At 37.7% G+C, this 23,017-nt stretch overlaps 1 protein-coding gene across 1 annotated transcript; it reads right to left on the bottom strand.

Annotated features, from left to right (window-relative positions):
• Nucleotides 1-583: 583 nt before the first annotated feature.
• On the bottom strand, nt 584-1,963 carry LOC110893393. The gene is made up of 2 exons (XM_022140503.1): nt 1,900-1,963; nt 584-1,635 (listed from the first exon to the last, which is right to left on the bottom strand). Exons 1-2 carry the CDS (start codon nt 1,961-1,963, stop codon nt 584-586), a joined length of 1,116 nt encoding a protein of 371 aa, XP_021996195.1.
• Nucleotides 1,964-23,017: the final 21,054 nt, after the last annotated feature.

The following is a 23,017-nucleotide window of genomic DNA, read 5'->3' as shown; positions in this document are numbered from 1 at the left end:
ACCCACACCTTGTTTAGGTTTCTGGTTCCAAGTGAAGTGCATCCCATGGCTCTTGACATCGATTAACTCATTGTGTTGGACGCATTCATAAAACTCTCTCATACCAATGGATACCGTCGACGCACCAACAAGACAATCATCCAAAGATAAGGCCGAGTTGAAATCACCCATCACCACCCACGGCCTACCACGAACAAAACTTTTATGTTTGCACAGATTTTCCCACAGAATTCTTCTATCTTGGTATTTATTTTCAGCATATATAAAAGAATAAAATAACATCTTGTTGTCCGATTTCCTCCTAGTTTGAACATGAATTACCTGATCCGTATAGTGAATAACCATAAGGTCCACCTTGTCCTTGTTCCATCCAAGGATAATCCTAGTGCCCCTCATGCAGCTACTACCATTTGAACTCCAATCCCAACTCCGAAATACCCCTTTGCACACTTTATCTAGATTCGAGATGTTGACATGCGACTCCAACACAGCACAAATGTTAACTTGGTTTTCAATTATTAATTGTCGAACCTCCTTTTGTTTCAGGGGCCGGTTCAAGCCCCTCACATTCCAAACCATTGTGCTATCCATTAATACCCATTGAACCGGGAGTGCTTGCCCCCTCAGAAGGTTTTGTATTCGTACCAGCTGCCATAAATTCTGAAATTTCCGTAGGCAGACTCTCCAAGACTCCATCGTCATTATCCTCAATAGTTATCGGGTCTCCTACAAAGCTTGCACCAGTAACCGGGTCTCCATCCATATTACCCGACAATGCCGAGAACGAGTTCCGTAAGTTCAGACCTGTTTCCTTGCTGCCATTCCCATTAACACTCTTGCCTTCCTTATGGACAGGTTTCTCATCACTCCTCCTATTAACCGCGTTTGGTATCACCTCGTTTAAAGCATTCCCCTTCGTACCGGACGTGCTAGCCTGACTTTTGTTAACCTTAGGTCTATACACCACCTTTTGTTTTTGCTTTCTTTGAGGAAATGAATGTCTTGCCAACCTCCGATTATCAGTAACAAAACCCTCGTCGTCCACCGTTTTCCCTTTAGCCTTTTCATTCGGTTTATTTGGACAAGAATGATCATCATGGCCGAATAAACAACATGAACTACATCTTAGCGGTCTCCACTCATATTCAACTTTGACCCGTTCCAAAATAAAACCCTCCTCATCCATTTTCGGGATAGCGACAGTGATATGATCCTTCAGGTCATTATCTGCATTTATCTCTATCATAGCCCGAGCAAAACTGCTCCTACCCCAATTATCAACACACATGTCAGCTGTGTAAGAATCTAACCTTTTGGGGGTTCCTAACTTCGACGCCAGCAGGCTCAATCCATCATCCGTATAAGCTGCAATTGGTACATTGTGCAGCTTGACCCATATAGGAACCGTTTTAATGCAATCCTTTTTTAGAGTAATCTTGGGCGACCAAACATTTAAAAATAACGGAACCTTCCGTATAAGCCATGGTCCTCCTTCCAACACCTTCATCAAGCCATCTTTTGAATCAAACTTAAAGAAAAAAAACCCTGATTCGTTCATCATAACTTTTAAAAAACCAAACTTAGTCCAAACATTCTTTGCATAATACTCTACCACCGGGAAAGGCAACCGATTCCCTAAAAAATACCCATATAGCACATTATCAAGTGTTAGAAGAAATAACATTAAAGTCAATATGTATCATAAAGATTGTACCTGAGGTTTGCCCAGCATCCCTCTTGTTTTTCAACTCTTTGAGATAGGTTGGACAATTCCTTTTTCCAATGACCTATCTCACCACACTCAAAGCATGGATTGTTTGTGGCAACATTTGCCTTTTTCTCTTTTGGTCTCGGTGGTTCCGCTTTAGCCTTTCTTTTCTTTCTTTCCCTTTGATGTACCCGTTTCCATTTGCAACATTTGCTTTGGTGTCGGGGTGATGCCCCTTTTTGTTGCCATCCTCATTGATCGTTAGAATGGGTAAAGCCCCTTTTACCCATGTTGAGCCTTTCGAGGTGATCAATGTGGCTTTTCATCTTAAAGACATAAGATGAAACCGATTGGGTTTCCTCCATTCGACATGTATGAAGCGCTCGAACCGTTTAGAAGCATTCTACCCTTAAGAACATTTCCTAAAATTGGTTAATCATGTCGTATGCTCATGATGTTCAAAATCCTTTTGAATCTCGGGAATCATAATTCCTAACATGAGGCAAGAGGCTTGCATAGTATCCTCGATATACTTAATCCAATCGTTATTGGCATCCTTATCTTCCATAAGATGTTCATCGGGATTAGGATCTTTCAACACATATGATATCTTCTCTTACTTAAGAACGATTCTTAAGTTTCGATTTTAATCCACGATGTGTTATGATTGAGACGATCCTTTTCAAGGATTATAATTAGTGATAGGTTACGGACGGTTTGGGTAATATTGTTAGTGGCCATCTACAAAATTTAACAAGGTTCAATTTTAGTATTTTTGATATTGTTATATTTTAATTATTAATACCCTTTTATGTCTCAAAGACAATTAATAATTAAAATCTAGAATCCAACGTTACATTTAAATATTGGTTAGGTGACCTTTATCCCTCTATTTAAATTAACAAGGTAGTCAACGTTTGACAATTGCAACTCTTTGCAATTTCTAGCCATATGGGATCGGTTAAACATCTATATGTTTAGTTGGCATGTTTAATACCATCAACACCTTTTGTTCGCCATGCTTTGGTGACCCTAAGTTCATGGTTTCCAAATCAAGTCGTCCAACTTACACACACGTGTGGGTTTATACACATAAGTGGTTAGGTGACCTTTATCCCACAAACATGTTAAACCTACCTCAAACATACAAGTTCCCTCAAATGTGGTTAGGTGACCTTTATCCCACAAAAGAGTTCCCAAGTAATTCAAGTGTTGTATAAAAGGATGGTGTTTGACTTGTTTTATAAAAGGGATTTTGAGTTTTCAAAATTCTAGTTTAGAAAACTTTATGTACCATACATTTGCATGCATTCAAATCCTTGGTACTTTTGTGAAAACAAATTTTTCATGGTTCTTTTTAATAAAACCCATTTTATTATAAAATCATTAATTTTTAATAACCTTTTATTAACCATTTTTAATGATCTTTTAAAGAACCAATTTTAAGCTTGTTGTTGATTATTAGTTTGTTAAGCATGCATATCCAAATATCATCTAAACAATCATAAATAAAACAACCACACAAGCACAACACATATATCAATAGGTGCATAACCATAGCCAACTATTTTGACCACAATTGTTAGCCGAAACAAGTGTTGTCAAAAGGTCCTTCCTAAGGGTGAATATAGACACAAATAATGTGTCGTTGAACTCCCACTTGATCCTGCATCCAAATGCTTCAAGTCTTCTTCTTGTGTTGTGATTTCTCCACATTCTTTGGTCTTCTAAATGTCTTTTATATTCATCTCCAAACTACTTTGGACTTAAAAAAATGTGTTTTGGTTTTCGGGCTAAAATCCCGTTAAGAACTATGAAGTCCTTTAGGCCCGAAATTAGCCAAAACAAAAACCGCATTTTTGTGTGCATCTTCTTTTACAAAAAAAAAAATCCTAATACATTTTTTCTAGTGAAATAAAATGCACCTAATCTATTTATTTTACATACCAAATGAAAATAAATAAATTACATAACTTTACAAATGGAAGAACAAAATAATAATTATTACAACCTTTGAAAAAATTAAATACAAATCACAAACACGAATATTCAACATATTCACACAAGGTCATGGCTAGGTTATGAACACCAAAATATATATATCCAAATATATATAATTCAAGAAGCAAAATGGTTCCCTTTTACAACCTACAATTTTTCGGTCAAGAATGAAAAACCGAAAAATGTGGGTTTTCGTCCAAACAAAATAATCATCCAAATGAAGTAATTTTTCAAGATTCATTTATGAATGTAAGATTATAATCTTGAAAAACAAAGGGATAACCAAGGTGAAAATTTCGGCCATAGGGTTTTACCCAAACCCGAAACCTGAAAATTTCATATCCTATGAAGCATGCACTCATATAAGCGGCTCTAGATGCCATTGTTGGGGTTTTCACATGTTTATCAAAGTATTTTATACATATAAAATAAAAATGCAGCGGAAATAATTATTTAAAACATGTTAGTTACAAGATATAAAACTCATTTTATATGTAAAACCCAATCCCCGGATCCATATACGAATATGCATGCTATCAAAAATTAGAACACAACCAGAGTGTTTAGAATACTACCTTCCAAGGAGTAAAAGACATGAAGAAGATGATGCTTCTTGAATGGTAGTCTTCAAGTGTAGAAGACCTCAAGCTTGTATACCCCAAGCCTTCCAACAAACACTTTATGTTTTTTTTTTTGGGTAAAGGGTTACCCCGGTAAATTTTATATCAAACAATAAAGCACACAAGTGCAACTGAAGTGTTACACACCCGGTAGACTTGGCATACCAAGACTAGGAAAACAAAAACAACCAAAAAATAGAAAACAACCATCAAACGACCAACCAAACAAACACAACCCAAACACAAATCTGGCCCAACCAGAAAACCACAAAAGGAGCCTATCTAGCCAGGATCAACGATCAAGTTCCTAGTCGGAATCTTCCACTTCTCGAGAAAACTTCTGCTCACAAAACCCAACTTGAACTTTAGAGTCATGAGACGCATACGAACTATATTAATGATCTCCTGAGCCAAGATCATCGCTGAACGCTGGTGCCGAGAGAAAAGCCTAGCATTCCTTTCTTGCCATACAAAATAGGAGGCTGCCGAGACCACAAGTCTACTAGTAACGTTGGCCGGTTGTTGCATATTCGAATTTACAAACACTTTATGTTTAGCTAGGATTTCTACACTTATGAACTCACTTGAAAAATCCCTCATAAACAACCATGCTTGGCCGAAAATATGAGAGGATGTAGTAGAGTTCTTGCACTTGATTTATGAACTTGAAAAATTCATAAATCAAGTTACTTTCGTTACCATCTACAAAATGGGAGACTATATTTTATTGAATGGAGGCTCTGGGCGATTTTGAAGATCTCTTGAAACCCTAGACGATTCTTTCATTCCTTGGTATCGATTGATCTTGGTTAGAGTCTAAGAATTCGTTAATCGTTTCTATAGGTTTTAATCATTTGAAATCAGATTACTTTCGGGATCTAGGGTTTTGTTTTTCTTTCAGTTTACGTTTTTGATTGATCTTGGGGATAGCGACTAGGGTTTCTTTTGACGGCGTCCTATTCTCTAGGGTTCGGCTCTTGTTCCATTAGTTGCCGAATAGGATTTGGCAGAATCACTCTAATCGGTCATCTGATTTATCCGATTGTGATTGTGTTTCAATTGTTGTTCGATTCTCATCTTGACGGCTGCTAGGGTTTGTCACGGATTTTGATTTCATCCGTCATATATCGGCTGCTAGGGTTGTCTGTATGGGTATGGATGATTCTAACGCTTCGGGTGGATACCAACAGGCTATTCATGGGAAGCCGTCATTGTCGTTTGATGAAATTGCTGCACGATTTATTGATGTAGATGGGAACACTTTCCGGCCAAAGCGTGGTGTAACGAGTACAACACAAAGTGACCCTAAGGCTACAAACATCATCGATGAGCTCACCAAGGTAACAGTTCCGGTTCGGTTAGAAAAACGGGATGGTGGAAAGGCTGATAATTTTTGGGATTACCCTAGCAAGTTTACGCCAAATTCAGACCTCTTTGGAGCATATTCCTCGGCTGATAAAAGAAAACAAACAGGTTCTGGTTCTGCGGTACAACTTTCATTTGCGAATATTGTGAAGGATACTAAAGAGAAAGCGAAGGTGAACTTTAGGGTGATGGAATCGAATGAGGCTGTTGATGGAGCTGATGTTGTCATTCCTCTATCTTCAGTTAAACAAGTCTCTGACAGGTATGCGAATACTTTGTATGGTTATTTTCTGGGTAAACGGCTGGCTTTTCCTGTTGTTGATTTCTATGCAAAGAACAATTGGGCAAAGTATGGATTGTCAAGAATTATGATGAATGCTCATGGGTTCTTTTTCTTTAAGTTCACAACGAAAGAAGGGATGGATCAAATGTTAGAGGATGGACCGTGGATGATTAGAAATGTTCCAATCATTTTGAAAGAGTGGTCGGCCTCTATCAAGTTGGAAAAAGAGGATTTAAAAGCGATTCCAGTTTAGGTCAAGATGCATGATGTGCCGTTAGCGGCATTTACTGAGGATGGGCTCAGTTTACTTGCATCTAAGATTGGGGTGCCTATAATGTTAGATTCGTATACGGCTACAATGTGTGCGGAATCTTGGGGAAGAAGCAGCTATGCTAGAGCTCTTATTGAAGTTCAGGCAGGAGTTGAGTTAAAGAAGAGTGTTACGGTTGCAATCCCTTCTTTGGAGGGTCTTAGTCATTCAAAGGTGGAGGTTAAAATTGAGTATGATTGGGAGCCGTTAAGATGTTCATCTTGTTGTGTCTTCGGTCATGAGGATAGCTCGTGTCCTAAGAACCCGCAGGTAAATTTGAATGGGGATACTGAGAAGAAGGAAAATGATGACTTTCAGGTTGTAGGAGCCAAAAAGAAGAAACCTAATAATCAAGGGCTTCATATGAAAAACCAGAAGCCAAAGGTAGTTTACAGGCCAGTTGTCAACCCTAAACCGAAATCGTCCTCAAAGAGTCCGGTACAAATCAGGTTTCAACGTCTAACCCGTTTGACATTCTAAAGGATGATAATGGTAATCAGGGAGGTACCACTGTGGGTCGAGTGGAGAAGAAACTGTCAAGTGACAGGGAGGAATCGGATGAGGAGGTGGTTGAAGAAGTCTACAATGAAACTAGTAAATTTATGACATCGGGTATTCATCCTTCCTCTTCGAAAGCAGGGGCAAGCACCTCTTCTTCCAAGTTCTCTAATGGATAGGCTGTCTGCTTTTCGTCTGAAGGGGCTGCTGTTTTGCGGCTACTTTATATTTGATGATGGTGGTTGAGGATTATGTTTGTGTTTTTGCATTGTTTTGTCTACTAGATGTCTTGTCATGATGTATAGTAGACTAGGTTAGGGGGTGTTATAGGTCTTTGGTTTTTATTTTGTTCTACATATATGGGGCATGTCCTGTATATGAATCAGTGTGGAACACATCCTCACTACTTGTACTTATTTGCGGTTGCATTTTAATAGATTCACCGGGGTAACCCTTTACCCAAAAAACTTGAAAAATTCTACTAGATCAACCATACATGACCCGATTTTAGAGAGTAAATTCAAGTCTTACACTTGAATTTCATCTTCTAAAATTTGCACAATGTTGGCCGATTTTTTAGAGCTTTTCTCCAAGTATTCTCAAGTTCTCATCATATTATTTTGTCATACAAAATAAGTTATAACCATTGAGAGAATCTTTGCCACCAAACATGCCCAATCAAGACCCATGCAAATGCATGTATGCTTATTGGACCATATTCTCACCCAATCAAGTTTCATCTAATTATGACAACTTGCATGTCTTCTTATTGGACAAAAAGGGTTGGGAAGAACACCCAATCAAAAGGCTTCTAACTTATGACAATTGCATGGATTGTCATTGGACCAAAATTGGTCTTGGGAAGAGCATGGTGGGGGCGGCCCACTTGTAGTTTTTATAAAAAAAAATCAAAATTCTTTTATAAACATTTCAAGTCTTATATATATATTTTATAACTTTTATAAAATATAACATCATATGTTATAAGACTTACACTACTTTTATTATGTTATTTAACCCATTAAATAACAAAATAAAATATTCTCTCAAAATAAATTATCCATATAATTTATTAGTTTGTCAAGTGCAATTATTTAGAAAACCAATTTCTAAATATTGTAAGTGTTAATATTTATTTGTTTGATCATATCATAAATAAATATTCTAAGTGTTTGTCTAGCTTGTTATTGGGTATGACTCGACTTGGATCATAACGTACTAGCCACATCAATTTAATATGTGTCTTGGGCATACAAAGTCCAACAACTATAGACCCGTTTTCCCGATGATTTTGCACTCTTTTCGGACGAATTTGAACTCCCGACTGACTGACACGAACTTTCGGACTCGAACTTTGACTCTGACTCCTCATCCTTATCCAACACCTGATCAACCACTCGTTTTATCAGTTCGGACTCATGATCTGTGTCGGACGCTGTGAACGTGACGTCAATATTGTCCGGTAAAACATCGGTTATCTCGGATTCTAACTTAATATTGACTGCCTGTTTTAGTTCTTCCTCGTTAGGTTTTCTAGGCGAGTACCCTTCCCAAATCAGAGGCGGACACTTATTATAACAGACACCCTGTTTCTTACCAGTATCCTTCTTCTTCTTTGGCTGTTCATCTTTAAATGCCTCAAAACCTTCAACTGTTGGATAAATTCTGTCGATTATGTAGTCACAACTTGTGTAACTTCGCAGCAATCGTTTGATTCTTTCATTCTCAGCTGCTTCGTTGTCCAACTCTTTCTTCCATTTTGCATATTTTTCTATGTACAAGTTAATCTCTTTCTGCTTTGACATCATGGTAGCATTCATCATCTTCAAAGCTTTCTCTCTTTCAGAGTTAGTATTTTCCAGGCTATTGACATGTCTATTCAATACATCATACGACTTTTTCAAATTCTTTACATCAAACAACAACTGTTCTTTCAGCTTTTCTAACTCACTAAACCTCTCATCTTTTTCTATACATTGTTTATAGGACTCTAAACATGTAAGACAAGGTTTTGTGATTTCAATGATCTTCTCGACTTCAACTATCTTTTCAACTTCCACAATCTTCTCAACCAGTTTGACTTCTTTCAATTCTTTTGCATCTTTCTTCTCTTTCAGTTTCTTCAATTTTTCTGCAAAATAAAATTCAAAAGTGTCAGAAGATAAATGTGTTTTTCCAAGATTTATCTGTTCCATCTCTTCATCACTATCACTTGTTTCTGATGAACTGTTTTCAGATGAAACAGATCCTTCATCTTCACTTTTCTCTTTGTCAGATAACACTTTCATCCATTCCTTCAGCATTTCTGGCTTTCGAATAATATGTGCAATAAACGCTTGAACATTTGAATCAACTGGAATAAACTTGTCCCAGCTAAAACCTTCAGCCATTTTCTCATCATCTTGATCAGCGATGCCATAATAAGCTTTCCTGTTTGCATCCTCTATCATTCTTCCATGTGCCGTTTGAGCTTCTTTTTGTTGATGCGGTTGATGAGTGATTTGCTGATAAATGGATTTCCTATAATAATCATCTTTCCTAGACGACTCCTTTGCTCCTCTCGGCTCCTGATTCTTGCATTCTCTTTTAAAGTGACCTTTCTCCCTGCAACGAAAACAGACAACTTTAGATTTATCAAATCCTAGATTAGAAAGGTTTGCATCCAAGAAGTCATTTCTTCCTGTAATCAATCTAAACTTTTCTGCTCTCCTCAAAACACTCGCCAATGCCCATTTAATATCCATTAGTTCCAGCTCCTCTGCATCGATTTGGTCATAATCTTCCTTTGTAAGCATCGGATTACCAATTCTTCCAGCAATCAACCCTTCATAAGACTCTAATGCAGTAACCAATAATCCCATATGATTCTTTACAACCTCTTCAGAATAATTTTGTCCATTTTGAAGATGTAGAGCTACATTGCACTGAATCAAATGCCCATTTCCAGCAGATGCACTTTGAACACTTGGAGGATTTACCGTTGAGAACCCACTAGTGTTGACTGATCCTTGACTGCTTGGTGTAGACTGATTTCCAGCACTAAATGCAGTTTGTATCTTAGGACTCGCTTCAACTGTTTGAACATTTCCTTTATAGTACAGTTTGATATCTTGTTGATGACTTGAACTGTTCATTCTTGCAATTTTCTGTTGTTCAAGATCCTGAGCCTCCAGATTCTCAATAAATTGTGCAATCGATAACCTGCTAAACTGTCCGGAATTCTTTAGTATCATCAGATATGTACCCCATTCCTTTTGCGGTAACGCATCAGCAAGCTTTTCAACCCATTCAGCTGGAGTTTTTGTAATCTTTAACTGTGACATGGTGCGAACAAGATGACAATATCTTTCAATAAGAGTCTTTGTTGTTTCACCAGGCATGCACGCAAATAGTTCAAACTCCTTTTTCAATAAAGCTGCTTTGCTTTGTAACATTTCAGCACTTCCTTCAAATTTCTTTTTAAGAGCTTCCCAGATAGAATAAGCACTTTCATCATGTTGAAATAACACAAAGATATCCTCTTTAACAGGTTGTTGTAACAGATTGATCATCATCTTTTCAGCTTTATAACTTTCTCTCTCTTTCTCCGTGAACTCTGAAATGATTTTACCGACTCCCACTGAATTCTGTGGCCTCTCATACTGTGACAACTCGTATTTCCGAACTTATACATGTGCTTAATGTAACGTATGTGAACTTGGTGTAATTATTTGATATGCTAATTTAATGAATGTTATGTTTGATATGTGCTATGTGTAATATATATATATATATATATATGTATGCAAACGAGCCCAAACGCACAACACTCACCCGATCGCACAAGCCCATTTTGGGCTACAATCTTGTATTCGGATCAATGGGCAGCCCAAATGAGGGTTCGGCCCACTCCCTTATGTCGCATATCACTTAGGGGATAGAGAATACCACTCATAATTTGCAAAACACTTTACACACAAACCCTAGCTCTCTTCCTCTCTCTCTCAAACTCGACGGCAACACCTCCATCTCTCTCTAAGCTTTCTATTCGGAATCAATCTTTGTTCATCCTCTAATCGGTTAGTATGTTAACTACTTGCTTCCATGATTGTATGATGTGATGCTATATATGCTCGACATGATGATGTAGGAATAATGTATGATTGATGATGCTTATATGATGATGTATTGTTATGATTGGTTCGAATAATATGTGATTAAGCATGAATGAATGTAATCGGCCATATATGTATTTTATTCGAATCCGAATGGTTTGATTATAGTGTTCATGAAATCGGCTTGCATATGTGTACTAGAAATTGTTCATGTTAATCGGATTTCATACTATAGAACTAGATTCGAATGCTTGAATTAATCGGCTGTGATGTGGTTGAACTCGCATGACATGTATAAATTATGGGGTTTAATCCGATTGAATGTTGAGGGGTAAATTATTGTTCATGCTTTGTTCGATTAGGGTTATGAGAAATTGTATGGAAAACTCTCATTTGATCGATTATTGGTTAAAGTTGAAACTGGTTAGTTGTTGATTGTTAACCACAAAAATAGGAAACTGCTTGATTGCTTTGACCGATTTAATGTATGATTGGTAACTGTTGATTTTCTATAAATGCTATGCATAATATTCGGATAATGAAACTAATCGCACAAGAAGTCCATTCGCACAAGATGATCCAATCGCACCAGGTGCCCGCAGTCGCACAAGGCTTATTGGATCGCACAAGTTGTAACGATTGGGCCGGGTATACAATTTGGGCCGGGCTAGTCCGATCGCACAACCCAAACGGATCGCACAAGTCGACCGGATCGTACAAGCTATCCGGATCGCACAAGACATGTTATTTGGGCCGTGTTCATGCTTATAGTTTTGTTGGGTTCTTGATATTGGGCCGGGTATTAGTGGGCTCCAACGGATGACTCGCACAAGGCCACTAAGCTTGTGCGAGCCCAATCTCTTAATCGCACAACTTGAATACATTATGACTGTTAATGTGTTAACATGAATTAGTTGCTCGTAACCTGTTAGCTTATAGGTATCATACGTGCATTACTTGAACCTAGACCTGACTTGTATGGTAACCCTGTTAGGACGTGGTTGACCACTCTTAGTTCAAGTAACTTTTCGTGTAATCTGCCGAGCAAACCAAGGTGAGTTCACACTCTTACCAAGGCATGGGATTCCTGGGGTTGGGAATGGGATTGATCAAATACTTGTACTTACACTGTTACTAGACTGACTATCTACCATCATCCTCGGATGCGAAGGATATATACGTAAAACCTAGGTATACTTGTACTCATCACTGTCCTAAGGATGCGAAGGACACTTACGTAAAACCTACGTAAACTTATATTCACTACTGCCTCTGTCACACCCCAGCTGCGTATAACATGCAACCGCGGAGGAAACGCCGGGGAGTGTTGGGACAGAATTAATTGTTTCATAACCATGGAAATTTAAGTTACATTTTATTTATTAAACACGAGTGTTACATTGTTTCAAAACAGGAAATAAGTGTTCAGAACATAATTAAACTAGTCTATCTTCATTTTTAGTCTCCAAGGCACAGGTCCGCCCTAGTATCACAATCATCATCCTAAGCAACAGCTCCCGAAAACACATGTGAAAGTAGGTACGTCAGCATAAAAATGCCTGTGAGATACATAGGTTTTGTGAAAATGGGATTCATGACTTGAGTTTAAAGAGAACGTTTAATAACAGTCAGTCATGAACCTTGTAAATTGTTTTGTCTTGTAAATCATTTGAAAAACGATAAAACCAGATGATATGTATAGATAAATGTAAGGTTAAACGAATAACCAAGTAAAATGAGTTGAATAAGATAAGTTGTTGGTAAAAATAATGTCTTGTGAAGAATATGTTATTTGTGTAAAACGTAATATGTCTAAACTGAAATGATTTAGATAACGCTACGATATGTAATACCATACAAGCATTTATATATAGGAAGTACCAGCGGCGTATCCACCATGTTTGTATCATATTACATACGCCACGTTACTCAAACCATTTACCCAAACCAACCACCATGTAAAATGTTCATGTATAAATCAATTGTCAAGTGTTATTGTGTAAACCATATCGAAATGTTTATGTTCAATGAAAACCACCAAATGTGTATATCAATGTCAAAATGTTTATGTTTAATGTGGATCATGTAATGTGTACCCAAAATATATCATGTATGGTAAGTGAAATGTATCAACTAAACCATATGTAAAATGCACAAAAACAAGGTATTGAAGTAAAACATGGTTTAAATCAAAGTTATGTTTTGTGGAACAAATGCATGCTATACTGGTACAAACATTTATGCGGTATTGTGAAAATGCATACATCCAAGCCTTGAGACTGTGGCGATAAACCCTTAAACAAATTAAAGGTTTATCTAAGTTATGTATATCGAATTCGGTCATTCCTTTCATCCAAACCAACCTAGGATGTCCGGAACGGGAGTTGTCAATTCCTATGGTACCACTACCTACTAACGAACGGCGTAGCTAATGTTAATGAATGTATTGTTCCATGTTAAACAAACCAAATGTCATACCAAAATGAAGCATGTGATGTAAACAATTGTACTAAGTAGGCGCACAATGGGCATAAATAGCATGAAATGTAATGTGAAACAATTTACTAAGTACGCACACAATGGGCATACATAGCATGAAATGTAATGTAAAGCAATGTACTAAGTACGCACACAATGGGCATACATAGCATGAAATGTAATGTAAACCAATGTACTAAGTACGCACACAATGGGCATACATAGCATGAAATGTAATGAAATCATGTACTATAATGTACTAACGAACATAGCAGGTATATGATGTGAAAAACATGGAAAGCATGAAAGTAACAAGTAGGCACATGTGTTTCACCCCAAAATAGTTTGGAAAACAGTAAATGTGGGGTTTAATGTACTCACCTGAGATTGCTTTGTAGTTCTTGTATAACAACCAAATAATGCTTAGAGATCACGGATATCAAACGGCACCTAATAGGTAGCTATATTAATATACCGGACCAAAATCGGGAGGATCGGATAGTATGCGGGTTCGTAAACCAAACGAGTATGGAGACTCGTGTAATATGGTTTAACAAAGCCTACATACTAAAATGAAACCTAACCTAAGTGCTTACGACCCATTACGACCCGTTTAGGTAGCTTATGCTACCTTAACGCGTCGTTCGCGTAGAACGCGTTTGGAACGCCTAACATTGTGACCATAAGGTATAACCTCGGAAGGTTACAGCTAGGGTCACCTAATGTGTTTGGTCGGATCCTAATGATCGACCAAATGGGTCGGGTTCGAAAGTGTAAGCGATTGTTTAGATCGCTTACCTTACGACCCTATATAAGCACTAAACTAAAAGTGACGAGCTAAACATGCTTAACTAAGTTTAGAAAACAGGTTTGGTATCAAAACAAACGGTTTTGATACTCACGAGTAGTTTGGTTACAAAATACGCAAGAATGCGCATTTTGGCCGAAACTACGACTCGTCACTGAGCCTAGATAACGTGGTAATCAGTAGGTATAGTCACTACGGACTATTACTGTGACACCTGTGTCACTTCAACCATCAAACAAATACCAAGCCAATGAAATATTGTATTTCATACTTGGGATCTGTATAAATATGTGTATCTTTTGCACGTATCAATTCTTGTTCGATTTCGGGCTTTAAATCGCTTTCTGGAAGGTTATACGGGATCTGATGCGTAAATATAACCAGTTTAATGCAACAAACACTCCGGAACAGTGAAATAGGCTTAACATACTTTAAATAACCATTACATAACTTAGAAATAAGTTTTGGATGGTTTGGTATGCCGAAATCAAGTTTATTCGCTTACAGGGACTAAATTCGACAAACTGCGAAAGTATGTCAATTGTACTGTAACAGACCTTCCGGAACTTGATCATAAGTTAAGTATGCGCTAAATATTCTTTACATAGCTTAGAAATAGGCTTTGAGGTGTTTGGTGCGCAAAAATAAACTTTATGCTCATTCAGGGACTAAAAGCGTCAAAAAGTGCATAAGTTTGCATTTTCACGCATATTTTACGTTCTGAATACTTCCGGACTTCCAAAAATTTATGTAAGCATTAAAATATTTTATTTTAGTGTTTGGTACGATAAATTCCATTCATCGCTTAATTTGGGTCGTTTTTGCGTTCGTTACGACTCCCGTCGTAATTAAGCGAATAACGCAACCGTACGACCAAACGAACCGACATCCGTGATGTCTTTGAGCATATTTTAAGTTCCCTATACTTTAATATCATTTTAGAGCCTTGAAATGAGGTTAAAGGGGTTTAAAAGTGCCAAAAAAAATCAAGTTTTACAAGTGTAGGGACCATTTTTGAAATTTCTGGCAGATTCAATGAACCTAGTCCATTTTGAAGTGTTAATGGTTTTCACCCATGGTTTTGCAAAACCATGGGATGGTATTCTATGAACATAGTCCACATTAGGGGCTCCCATGGTTTTTGAAAACCATGTGCCCACATGTAAGGTCTAGATCAAATCACGTTTTTCGACGAACGATCTTAACGGTTCAAGGAAATCTATAAATACCCCTCACCCATTTCATTCTTCCTCACATTTGAATCTGATTCTACACTCTCTAAGTGGAAGTATATGCTTCCTACCTGAGAGTGAATCGGGTTCGAATCTTGCGGGGACCTTCTGTAAGTATTCTTTCGCGTTTTTCATTCGTTTTAGCGTTAAAGTCAAACTGCGTTTGACTTTCTGCATTAACCAGTTTATGGTCAATGCGAAGTTCGTTTGAACTTCATAACGTGAGCGTAATCACGATGGTTATAGTCCCTAGTAACTATACCTACTGATTACCACGTTATCTAGGCTCAGTGACGAGTCGTAGTTTCGGCCAAAATGCGTTTTCTCGCGTATTTTGTAACCAAACTACTCTAGGGTATTAAAACCGTTTGTTTTAATACCAAACCTGTTTTCTAACTTTACTAAACATGTTCTAGCATGTTTAGCTCGTCGCTTTTAGATTTGTGCTTGTTTAGGGTCGTAAAGGTAAGCGATCTAATCAATCGCTTATGCTTACGAACCCGACCCATTGGTCGATCTTTAGGATCCGACCAAACACATTAGGTGACCATAGTTGTATAGGGAATAACCTTCCGAGGTTATACCTTATAGTCACGACGTTTAGTTAGTTATATGATAGGTAGTTTATATGCCTTAGGTAAATTACCAAAATGCCCTTTTTACGAATAAATTCATTTTAAGTCTATGTAACGAAATTTTTGACATCTAAACTGATTTAACAACAATATTAAACATGTTAAGGCATATCTTGCTTGTCATAGGACTAGTTAGGCATTCCAAACGCGTTTTACGCAAACGACGCGTTAAAGTGGCGTAAGCTACCTAAACGGGTCGTAATGGGTCAAAAGCACTTAGGATAGGTTTCGTTTTAGTACGTAGGCTTTGTTAAACCATATTACATAAGTTCCCATACTTATTTGGTTTACGAACCCTTGTACTACCCGATCCTCCGATAGGTCCGTTTATTAATGTAGATACCTATATAGGTGCCGTTTGATTCCGTGATCTTCTAGCTTTGCTTGGTGGTTATCCTAAGACTTCTAAGCACCCTCAAGTGAGTACATAGACCCCTCTTTTACTGTTTTCAAACATTTTGGGGTGAAACACATGTGACTACTTGTTACTTTCATGATTTCATGCTTTTATATCATATACTTGCTATGTTCATTAGTACACTATTAGTACATGATTTCATTATGTTTTGCTATGTGTGCCCATTGTGTGCATACTTAGTGCATCGTTTTACATAACATTTCATGCTATGTATGTTCATCATACTTAGTACATTTTACATCACATGCTATGTATGCCCATTGTGTGCATACTTAGTACATCGTTTTACATAACATTTCATGCTATGTATGTTCATCATACTTAGTACATTTTACATCACATGCTATGTATGCCCATTGTGTGCATACCTAGTACATCGTTTTACATAACATTTCATGCTATGTATGTTCATCATACTTAGTACATCGTTTTACAAGACATCTTATACTTGGTATCATGCTATGTATGTCCATCCGTCGCATACTTAGTACATTGTTTGTGCATTCTTACCTATGGTTTGGTTGTTACATATTTCACTTGCCATACATGACATTTTGTTTACACAATACTTGATTGACATTTGACAACGGTTTAGACATGGGCAATTTACATTGGTGGTTTATGTGGGTAAGTGATTTGAGTAACGAGACGTGTGTAATGTGATACAAGCATGGTGGATACGCCGCTGGTACTTCCTATATATAAGTGCTTGTATTATATTACATGGCGTAGCGTTATTTAAATCATTCATTTGGATTTATACATTTTTACACAAATAACATATTTTTCACAAGACATTGTTTTACAAAACAGTTTGTTTTATACAAACTCATTTTTACTTGGTTATTCATTTAACCTTACATCATTCTTTTAACTATACATATCTATCATCGATTTTCAAACGTTTTATAAAAGCAAACACTTAAACTGGATTCATGACAAGTTTTTGGTTAAACATTTTCTTAAACCTAAGTCATGGATCCTATTTTTCATAAAACCTATGTACTCGCCGGCATTTTTATGCTGACGTATTTTCACATGTGTTTCAGGTACAATAGTTGATGATATTTGATGATGATATTGATGCATGCTCACATAGGATTGGACGAGACCTTAGTGACATTAAAAGATGCAAGACTAGTTAATTTTTGTTATGTTTCTTTATTGTTAAGACATTGTAACTCATTTAATTCAATAAAACGAAATTTGTTTAATCCATGGTTGTGAAACAATGATTCTGTTACAACACTCCCCGACGTTTCCGCCACGTTTTGTTGTTTTTACGTGGTCGGGGTGTGACAGAAAAGTTGGTATCAGAGCCAATGGTTATAGGGAATTAGGTTATTAGTAATGCTTTGACCTAGACTATAACCTTCCTAGGACCCTAACACAAGATTCTTGTGTTTAGATTTTAAAACAATACCGTCACCCATCCTTAGGTGACAACCACAACCGGAACATAAATTTGAATCTGCCTTGAAAACTAATCATCTGTTCTAGGATGATTGAATACTAGGCTTTGAACCCTTTGTTATAAGGTTTTGAACCCTTCCAGTTTGACTCATATTTGGCTTAGTGCCTTTTGAGTTTTCAAACTCGTCAAAGTTTGGGTCTAAATAATGTGAACACGTGCAAACTGGAAGAGTGGGTACCTGTACCCTGAGTTTTCTGTCTAAGGCTAGAGTGTTCGTACAAATCCGCAATATCGGACCAGTCACTCTTACCTGGGAACTCTTGGGGTGAGTGTCCACTTATAGGCGAGCATGTCTTCGCGATACATCATGAGGACCTATTTACTTTGATTCAGCCTTTGTGTGTCATTTGTTTGCTTCGTGGTTCAAACAAATGACCACCACCCATGTTTTTGGTCGGAATTTGTAACATCCTATTCTTACCCAATGCCACTTCACTTGTTTCCTCTCTTGTTTCCCTTTTTTTTAGAATGCCTCCACGACGCGACAATTAGATACCTATTGAAGATCTGGCAGCTGTCATTACGCAGCAAATGACTGCTGCAATCCCGAACATCGTTGCTCAATGTAACCAGGCTCTCAACAACAATAATGCCCCTTGCAACTTCAAGACGTTCAACTCAGCTAAGCCATCAAAGTTTTTTGGGACTCAAGGAGCGACTGCACTTCTGCAATGGTTCGAGAGTCTAGAGAGCACCTTCAGACATGTTCAATGCCCAAACGAGCGAAAGGTAGATTTCGCATCTAGTGTCTTCGAAAAGCGGGCTTTGACATGGTGGAACGGTGTAATGAGAGATAGGGGTGCCGATGTGGCGCTAGCTCAAACCTGGGAAGAGCTTCGAGCTTTGATGATGAAGGAATTCTGTCCTCATCACGAGATCAGGGCCTTAGAAAGGGAATTCGATGATCTTAAGCAAGACAGTGGTGAACATCGAGCCTACACTGATCGATATGAGGAGCTGAGCCTGTTGTGTCCTTCCATGGTTACGCCTTTGGATAAGGCGATTGAGAAATACATTGATGGCCTCCCTGACTCAGTTCAGGACATTGTTACTGGTAGTAACCCCACTACGGTTAGGCAGGCCATTGAGCTATCTGCAACTTTGACTGAATCTCAGATCAGGAAACGTAAGCTTTTTCGAAAGGGTGACAAGAAACCGGTCGAGGAATCGAAACCAATCGAGGAATCAAAAACCATGGATGAACAGACTGGATCCCCTAAGAAGACAAGGAAGCAAAAGGCTTCTCAGAACTTCGCCATGGTTACTCACAATGATCAAACCGTCCTCAACCAACCAGCTCAACCCCCTGCTAGGAAGCCCTACAATGGAACTGCACCCTTGTGCAACCAATGTAGCCTACATCATCATGCTGGTGTGAAGTGCCGCACATGCCAAGTTTGTGGACTCATAGGCCATACAGCAAGGGTTTGCCCAGCTGCAGGTGCACCAAATCAAGCTGGCAACAATCCTTCTCAAGGTCGTTTTCCACCAGGTTCTTGCTTCAACTGTGGCGAGATAGGCCATTTCCGGAGAAATTGCCCAAAGCTTGCTAATGTGAATCCAGCGCAAGGATGAGCATCTGACCGATTGGAAGACAACACGGTTTAGAAATAATCAAGCTTTATGTATTATTTTCTTTTGTTGTCAAAGATCTATGAAACAGTTGTTAACATTGTTTTTAAATAAATCTTTTTATTTTACATTGCAATGTGCAAATGTGATGGCATGTGTAAACAATGTGTCCCCTTCAATACCGACAATCAAGGAGCCGTATTCCTTGAAGAACAGGCTACCCCCAAAATCCTTCCATTTTATGATCTATTGCGTTTTCTTGAAAACGAAATCGAATATTTGGTAGATCATTCTATCTTTATAGATAGATTCTTGAAAGTGATTAAAGTGCCAAATGAAATCCACGGATTGGATTCCTGGTGTGCTCTAAGTATCCGCGTCCAAAGATAACAAATTAATAACCAAGTTAAACAATTATGTGATTATGTGCTTATGTGTTCCCTTTTATGTTTTTGTGATCCAATTTTTGTTATCCAAATCCTCGTAGAATCTTCCGTATCTTCGTATAAGGGATTCATAGTAGGATATCCAAAGGTACTATATCCTCAATGGGCTTTTACGTGATAGTAAGGACCCTTGAATTATATTGTACTATTCCATAATTAGACCCCCCTGAGTGGTCTAGTTAAACATATTGATCCAAAAATCCAATTTGGAATATCATGTGATGATATAGCTGAAAGGACTCCATAGGTGGTCTAATTGAAGAGATCATTTATTGATCTAGTTAAAAGGACCCTATGGTAGTCTAGTCACCCTCATCACAAGTTTGATATTCTTCCCCAAAACATTACAAAACAAACTGTGCGGACTGTGCAAGGAATTACGTAATTATGGACGCGTACATAATTATGGAGTTTAGTGCACAGAAACCACAGCGAGTTTTGTCATTAGTCTAGAGTGAACCCCGTTCATTTCCAATTCTGATGAAGCACCCGTTGAAGAAAAATGAACTAGCTATTCATTTTTTTCACTTCTGAAAGAATATCCGTTGATGGAAATGAATATCCGTTTGATTATCTTTCATTTCCATTTCTGAAGAAGCAACCGTTGGAAATGACTCCGTTTGTTCATTTTCGTTTCTGAAGATTATCCGTTAAGGAAATGAATATCCGTTTGATTATCCCTTCATTTCCGTTTCTGGGGAAGCAACCGTTGGAAATGACTCCGTTTGTTCATTTTTGTTTCTGAAGAATATCCGTTAAGGAAATGAATATCCGTTTGATTATCTTTCATTTCCATTTCTGAAGAAGCAACCGTTGGAAATGACTCCGTTTGTTCATTTTCGTTTCTGAAGATTATCCGTTAAGGAAATGAATATCCGTTTGATTATCCTTTCATTTCCGTTTCTGAGGAAGCATCTGTTGAAAATGACTCCGTCCATTCATTTTCGTTTCTGAAGAATGTCCGTTAAGGAAATGATAGGATTATCCCTTGCATATCTCTGGTGGTTATTTGATACAAAGTCACGGACAGACTCCTACGAATAAATTTCGGGACGAAATTTCCTAAAGTAGGGGAGACTGTGACACCTGTGTCACTTCAACCATCAAACAAATACCAAGCCAATGAAATATTGTATTTCATACTTGGGATCTATATAAATATGTGTATCTTTTGCACGTATCAATTCTTGTTCGATTTCGGGCTTTAAATCGCTTTCTGGAAGGTTATACGCGATCTGATGCGTAAATATAACCAGTTTAATGCAACAAACACTCCGGAACAGTGAAATAGGCTTAACATACTTTAAATAACCATTACATAACTTAGAAATAAGTTTTGGATGGTTTGGTATGCCGAAATCAAGTTTATTCGCTTACAGGGACTAAATTCGACAAACTGCGAAAGTATGTCAATTTGTACTGTAATAGACCTTCCGGAACTTGATCATAAGTTAAGTATGCCCTAAATATTCTTTACATAGCTTAGAAATAGGCTTTGAGGTGTTTGGTGCGCAAAAATAAACTTTATGCTCATTCAGGGACTAAAAGCGTCAAAAAGTGCATAAGTTTGCATTTTCACGCATATTTTACGTTCTGAATACTTCCGGACTTCCAAAAATTTATGTAAGCATTAAAATATTTTATTTTAGTGTTTGGTACGATAAATTCCATTCGTCGCTTAATTTGGATCGTTTTTGCGTTCGTTACGACTCCCGTCGTAATTAAGCGAATAACGCAACCGTACGACCAAACGAACCGACATCCGTGATGTCTTTGAGCAAATTTTAAGTTCCCTATACATTAATATCATTTTAGAGCCTTGAAATGAGGTTAAAGGGGTTTAAAAGTGCCAAAAAAAATCAAGTTTTACAAGTGTAGGGACCATTTTTGAAATTTCTGGCAGATTCAATGAACCTAGTCCATTTTGAAGTGTTAATGGTTTTCACCCATGGTTTTGCAAAACCATGGGATGGTATTCTATGAACATAGTCCACATTAGGGGCTCCCATGGTTTTTGAAAACCATGTGCCCACATGTAAGGTCTAGATCAAATCACGTTTTTCGACGAACGATCTTAACGGTTCAAGGAAATCTATAAATACCCCTCACCCATTTCATTCTTCCTCACATTTGAATCTGATTCTACACTCTCTAAGTGGAAGTATATGCTTCCTACCTGAGAGTGAATCGGGTTCGAATCTTGCGGGGACCTTCTGTAAGTATTCTTTCGCGTTTTTCATTCGTTTTAGCGTTAAAGTCAAACTGCGTTTGACTTTCTGCATTAACCAGTTTATGGTCAATGCGAAGTTCGTTTGAACTTCATAACGTGAGCGTAATCACGATGGTTATAGTCCCTAGTAACTATACCTACTGATTACCACGTTATCTAGGCTCAGTGACGAGTCGTACTTTCGGCCAAAATGCGTTTTCTCGCGTATTTTGTAACCAAACTACTCTAGGGTATTAAAACCGTTTGTTTTAATACCAAACCTGTTTTCTAACTTTACTAAACATGTTCTAGCATGTTTAGCTCGTCGCTTTTAGATTTGTGCTTGTTTAGGGTCGTAAAGGTAAGCGATCTAATCAATCGCTTATGCTTACGAACCCGACCCATTGGTGGATCTTTAGGATCCGACCAAACACATTAGGTGACCATAGTTGTATAGGTAATAACCTTCCGAGGTTATACCTTATGGTCACGATGTTTAGTTAGTTATATGATAGGTAGTTTATATGCCTTAGGTAAATTACCAAAATGCCCTTTTTACGCATAAATTCATTTTAAGTCTATGTAACGAAATTTTTGACATCTAAACTGATTTAACAACAATATTAAACATGTTAAGGCATATCTTGCTTGTCATAGGACTAGTTAGGCATTCCAAACGCGGTTTACGCAAACGACGCGTTAAAGTGGTGTAAGCTACCTAAACGGGTCGTAATGGGTCAAAAGCACTTAGGATAGGTTTCGTTTTAGTACGTAGGCTTTGTTAAACCATATTACATAAGTTCCCATACTTATTTGGTTTACGAACCCTTGTACTACCCGATCCTCCGATAGGTCCGTTTATTAAT

Source organism: Helianthus annuus, chromosome 12 (assembly GCF_002127325.2).
Source record: "Helianthus annuus cultivar XRQ/B chromosome 12, HanXRQr2.0-SUNRISE, whole genome shotgun sequence".
In the NCBI taxonomy this organism is placed as follows: Eukaryota; Viridiplantae; Streptophyta; class Magnoliopsida; order Asterales; family Asteraceae; genus Helianthus; species Helianthus annuus.
This window is presented reverse-complemented; position numbering and strand designations above follow the sequence as displayed.